We start from the raw sequence: 5,866 nt of genomic DNA, 5'->3' as shown, positions 1-5,866 counted from the left end.
TTTTTTTTTTTTTTTTTTTGTCTTTTTCGTGACCGGTAAGGGGATCGCAACCCTTGCTGTGGTATCGCCCACACCACGCTCAGCCAGTGAGTGCACCGACCAGTCCTATATAGGATCCGAACCCGTGGCGGGAGCGTTACTGCGCTCCCAGCACCGCACTCTCCCAAGTGTGCCACGGGGCCAGCCCAGAAGAGGTGTTTTTGATTGACGAGAAAATTATGAAGAATCTTTAAAATGTAAAAGGAATATAAGATAGGACTGAAAGAGGAAATCACAGATCACACAGTGCAAAATATAGGGGTGTGGTTCCAAAGGTTTGATACCAAGGGCCAATATACCGACAGTTGGAAGGAGCCCTAGGGCAACTTGTGTGGTGACTGGTTAGGATACTACAGTATGAACAGTTTGGTATATAGCATCCTTCTCTATTTTCTTCTCCAAGGCCCTGCTGTACCCCCAGTTTATGAACAAGAACTAAACTACAAAGAGATCTGCCCCTAGATGGGATCTGTAAGTATGGAAACTTGGGACTAAGAGGCACTCTTGAGAAGAAGGCAATATGCTGGAGGTTTAGGGAGGCCCCACACCTAGAAGATTAATCCTTGGCACTTCTCATCACTATTGCCAAATCACAGAGATATATTGTGTTAAACAGACACAGCACTCTCAGACAAACTAATGGGAAACATCAAGAATGATAATAAGACAACGAACAATCACCAAATACAAGAAAAAATACCACCTTGAAAGAGAAACACCAAACTCAATGAAGAGAACTAATATCTAAGGGAAAAGGTAAATAGAACAAACAGAAAGATATTTTAAAAGTCTAATAAATATTCTTAGAGAGGTAAGAGAGTATATTATAGAATGAAACTGGAAACAGACTTATAAACAAAGAATAATTGAAAATTTTGGAAATAGGGCCGGCCCGGTGGCGCACTGCTACAGTGCACCGCTTGGGAAGCGCAGCAGCGCTCCCGCCGAGGGTTCGGATCCCACATACAGACCAGTTCCCGCTCACTGGCTGAGCGAGGTGCGGGAGCAACACCGAGGGTTGCGATCCCGTTGCCGGTCCCGGTCCGGTATGGGCGCGACACTGAGGGTTGCGATCCGTTGCCGGACACGAAAAAAGACAAAAAGGAAAAAAAAAAAAAAGAAAGAAAATTTTGGAAATAAAAACATGATTGTTGAAATGAAAAACTCAACAGATGAACCTAAGAGCAAAATGGACACAGATGAAGAACTAATGAGAAGAAAGTTTTTGTAGAACTTTGCACAAAAAGACAAAAATATCAAGCATGAAAGAAAAATTACAACAGATACTACAGATCAAGAAATCCCAATGTCTGTCTGACAGGAGAGAACAGAGAGAAAAAAGTAAGAAATTACTCAAAGAAAATAAAAGAAGAAAAATATTACAGAGCTTAGGAAAGACAGGAATTATTACAATGAAAGGGTCCACACCAAGTACCAGGCAGGATGAATGAAAAAGGAACTTATATAAACATAAACTATTTTAAATTTCAGAACATCAACAAAAATCAATAGCCTTCCCTTATGTCAATAATGAAATAGCCAAAGAAGAAATCGAGAAAGTAATCCCATTCATATTAGCTACCAAAAAAATGAAATACCTAGAAGTAAATGTAACCGAGGTGAAAGATCTCTACAAGAAAAACAATAAAACATTGGTAAAAGAAATTGAAGAGGACACAAATAAATGGAAAGATATCCCATGTTCATGGGTTGGAAGAATTAACATCAAAATGTCCATATACCCAAAGCAATCTACACATTCAATACAATCCCTATCAAAATACCAATGACATTCTTAACAGAAATAGAAAAAAATGACCTTAAAATCTGCATGAAACCACAAAAGACCCCATATGGCTAAAGCAATCTTGAACAAATAGAACAAAGTTTGAAGCGTCACACTTCCTGCCCTCAAAACAGCATGGTACTGGCATAAAAGCAGACAAATAACCAATGGAACAGAACTGAGAGCCCAGAAACAAACCCATGCACCTATAGCCAATTGATTTTTTTTTTCCTTTTTGTCTTTTTTTCGTGTCCGGCAACGGATCGCAACCCTCAGTGTCGCACCCGTACTGGACCGGCAACGGGATCGCAACCCTCAGTGTCGCGCCCGTACCGGACCGGCAACGGGATCGCAACCCTCGGTGTTGCGTCCGCACCTCACTCAGCCAGTGAGCGGAAACCGGTCTGTATGTGGGATCTGAACCCTCGGCGGGAGCGCCGCTGCGCTCCCAAGTGGCGGCACTGTAGCAGTGCGCCACCGGGCCGGCCCTAGCCAATTGATTTTTGACAAAGGTGCTAAGAATACATAATGTGGAAAGGACAGCCTCTTCAATAAATGGTGCTGGGAAAACTGGATATCCACATGCAGAAGACTGAGAGATCCTTATCTCTCACCATGCACAAAAATCAAGTCGAAATGGATTTAAGACCTGAAAACATGAAACTACTGGAAGAAAACATAAGGCAAACGCTACGCAAAATGGGAGTGGGCAGCACTTTTTTGAACGAGACTACAAAATTACAGGCAACTAAAGCAAAAATACACAAATGGAACTACATCAAACTAAAAAGCTTCTGTACAGCAAGAGACACTATCAACAAAGTGAACAGACAACCTACAGAACTGGAGAAAGTGTTTGCAAACTACATATCAGAAGGAATTTAAAAAGCAAAAAACCCCCAAAATAACCCAATTAAAAAATGGATAAAGGAGCTAAACGGACATTTCTCAAAAGATGACACACAAATGGCCAATAAGCACATGAAAAAATGCTCAACATTACAAATCATCAGGGAGATGCAAATTAAAACCACAATGAGACAAGCACCTCACCCCAGTTAGAATGACTATTATCAACAAGACAGAAAATAAATGCTGGCGAGGATACAGAGAGAAGGGAACCCTCCTCCGTTGTTGTTGGTAATGTAAATTGGTACACCCACTGTGGAAAACAGTGTGGAGTTTCCTCAGAGAACTGAAAATATATCTACTTTGCGATGCAGCTATCCAGGAAATGAAATCAATATATTAAAAAGACACCTGCACATCCATGTTCATTGTAATACTATTCACAATAGCCAAGAGACGGTACCAACCTAAATGCCCATCAACAAATGAATTAAAAACTGCAGTATATATATACAACGAAATGCTATTCAGCTATAAAAAGGAATGATATCATTTGTAGCAACATGGGTGGAACTGGAAACCATCATTTTAAGTCAGGCACAGAAAGACAAATATTGCATGATCTCACTCGCATGTGGAATCTTAAAAAAAAAAAAGAGGCTGGGAGGGAAGTGGGTGGAAAGGCAAAGTGGTGGACTAATATAATAGGCACAAACTAAGCTAATTTACCCTAAGTGAATCACTGTGTACTATATGAGAACACTGTACCCCACAAAAATAAATATAAATAAAATTTAAAACAAAATAAAATTTTCAGAAGATAAGAAAATCTTAAAAGTTTCCATGAAGAAAAGAACAGATTATGTACAATAATACAAAAAATCAGATTATCATCAGACTTTTCATCAGCAATTCTACATGAAAAAGATAAGGAGAAATGATAAAGAACTTCAAATTTTACACCTGATCAAATATTGTTCAGTTGGGACAATTTCAGATAGGGGATCTAATAACATTACCCAAATTCCTCCCCACTGAGGTTTGGTCCCACCTGGTGGCAAGTACCCACTCCAGACTAATTACAGATGGAGATGCTTCCAGGTCCTATGGCTGGTTGACACTTCCAGAAGATGGGCAGCTTTCTAGGAATTTCCTGGTTAGCTAGTGCCTGTTTCTTTAGCCCAATTTGGAGAGACTGGATTGGAAGAATACTTGAGACACAACTATAAACCTTAGAAAAAAGAAGAATAACCAGATACAGAGAAGATAAAGAAGGTTTAAAGCCTATTAATGTGTAAAACACTCAGAAACAATGAGCTCTAGATTTAAATTTGCCCTATGTGTGAAGTTCATATAAATTCAATCTAAATCAGAATTCCCAGACCTGGAAGAGATCATCTACCTTAAATTACAGCTTAAATTAGAAAACTTTAAAATATATTTAATCCACAGACAAAGAAAGCATGATACAGTAAACTTAGTTACAACAGCTTATGTATATACTGAAATTAAAATAAAAACCAGAATGGTTACAAGTGTTTTCCATGTGGTTTAAATTAATTTTAGCATTTAAGTTAGAATTTTAATCTAAAACTGCTAATCAATAATTCACTTCCAACCATCAGACCCAAACTTCAACAGTCAAAGTAATTAAAACTCTTAATGTTTTTTACTCACTTAAAACAAAAGCCAATAAAGACTCAGGCTAAAAAACAGTTGGACTAGCATGGAAAAAACAAAGGTACTTACTTCAGTTTTGTAATCTTGATATCAAGGTAGCCAAGAAATTAAACCCTGAGATTCAACAATCTTTCCAAATGGAAAAAGTTTGCTTGACCAATTTTAAGAGATTAAACCTTGATATGTGAAGTCAACAGCTACAGTCTTCAGTTTTCTCTGATAGGCTATAAGTATGGTGCCAATCTGCATTTTTAAACACTAAGTACCTTATAAACCTTTTGTGACATGGTTCACCAACTCACCTATTCTTTACCACTTCCAAGATCATGGTTGAGACACAAGGTCTATGAGGAATTAGATTCTGCAGAAATTTTGAGCCTTGGAGGAGCTGAAGGTCCTTAAAGCTTTTTATAACCGAAGTCTTTAAAAGATCAAATACCTAATATAATGAAAGAAATAGAAAAATGAAGCAAAAATTATAGCTCATGTTATGAATTTTAACCCTGTAACTGTTCCTACAAGCTGCCACTCACTTGTTTCCTTATGACAACTCTTTAACTAGATGAAGATGATATAAAAATTACAACTTTCAGTGTGAATTTAAGACGGTTGAAGACAGGCCTTCCTTAAATGAGAAAACGGGCTAAAAATCAACACAAATATTACCCACAACCTGGGAAAACATAAGAAAAGGGTAAAGGATTTTATATTTTCATCCTTGCAACTAACCTGTCTCATTAATTTCAACTTGATCAGGGACAATTTCTTAGAAAGCTACAATGTAATAAAATTGCTGATGAATATTCAGCTAAACTTCCCATTCTTACCACTGGGCTGAGCTGTGTGAAATGTTTCCACTCTTATTCCCACCTCACCTTCTGGCTTACCACACAATAGAAAACAGAGGTATAAACCAAGTACCTGAAGAAGTCTTCCAGCAGCCCCCGAGGACAGTGGTGGCCTACATGTCTTACAGCAGCTTTGCTGCTGGCAGTATGGGGATAGAATTGCTTAGGAAAGGATAACAAATACAGATTTTTGTACACTTTCTTACCAACTACAGAAGGAACCAAATGTCATTAAAAAAATACCTGTTCTTCAAATCTTTGTATCCTTGTTACAGAGAGAAGAAGAGCAATGCTGAAGGGACATAAGTTATTATTGGAATCTCCTTGCTGTCTTCCCTAGAATAGATAAACCAAAAAGGAGTCATTACTTATTTCTTAAAAGTGTAACATAGCCTACTTAAATACAGGTCCTTGAATGGGTCACAAACCTAAATATAAGAGCTAATATTATAAAACTTTTAGAAAAAAACATATAGAAAATCTCCAAAACCTTGGATCAGGCAAAGATTTCTTAAAGCATAATTTATACAAGAAAAAATTGATAAACTGGACCACATCAAAATTCAAAATTTTTGTGCTTCAAAAGATACCACTAAGTGGGCCGGCCCGGTGGCGCACTGTGCTAGTGCGCCGCTTGGGAAGCGCGGAGGCGCTCCCGCCGAGG

At 38.3% G+C, this 5,866-nt stretch overlaps 1 protein-coding gene across 2 annotated transcripts in view; it reads right to left on the bottom strand.

The window, feature by feature from the left end:
* The window catches only part of FANCI (Fanconi anemia, complementation group I), an 89,933-nt gene that overhangs the window by 44,345 nt on the left and 39,722 nt on the right, over positions 1-5,866 (bottom strand). For both annotated transcript variants that reach the window (XM_008566725.1, XM_008566726.1), the window contains exons 10-11: positions 5,446-5,538; positions 4,657-4,793 (exon numbers count right to left, since the gene is read on the bottom strand). In XM_008566725.1, coding sequence (XP_008564947.1) covers positions 4,657-4,793; positions 5,446-5,538 — 230 coding nt within the window. The remainder of the gene's footprint in view (positions 1-4,656; positions 4,794-5,445; positions 5,539-5,866) is intronic.

The sequence above is a fragment of the Galeopterus variegatus genome, unplaced genomic scaffold (assembly GCF_000696425.1).
Source record: "Galeopterus variegatus unplaced genomic scaffold, G_variegatus-3.0.2 Scaffold266, whole genome shotgun sequence".
NCBI lineage: Eukaryota > Metazoa > Chordata > Mammalia > Dermoptera > Cynocephalidae > Galeopterus > Galeopterus variegatus.
This window is presented reverse-complemented; position numbering and strand designations above follow the sequence as displayed.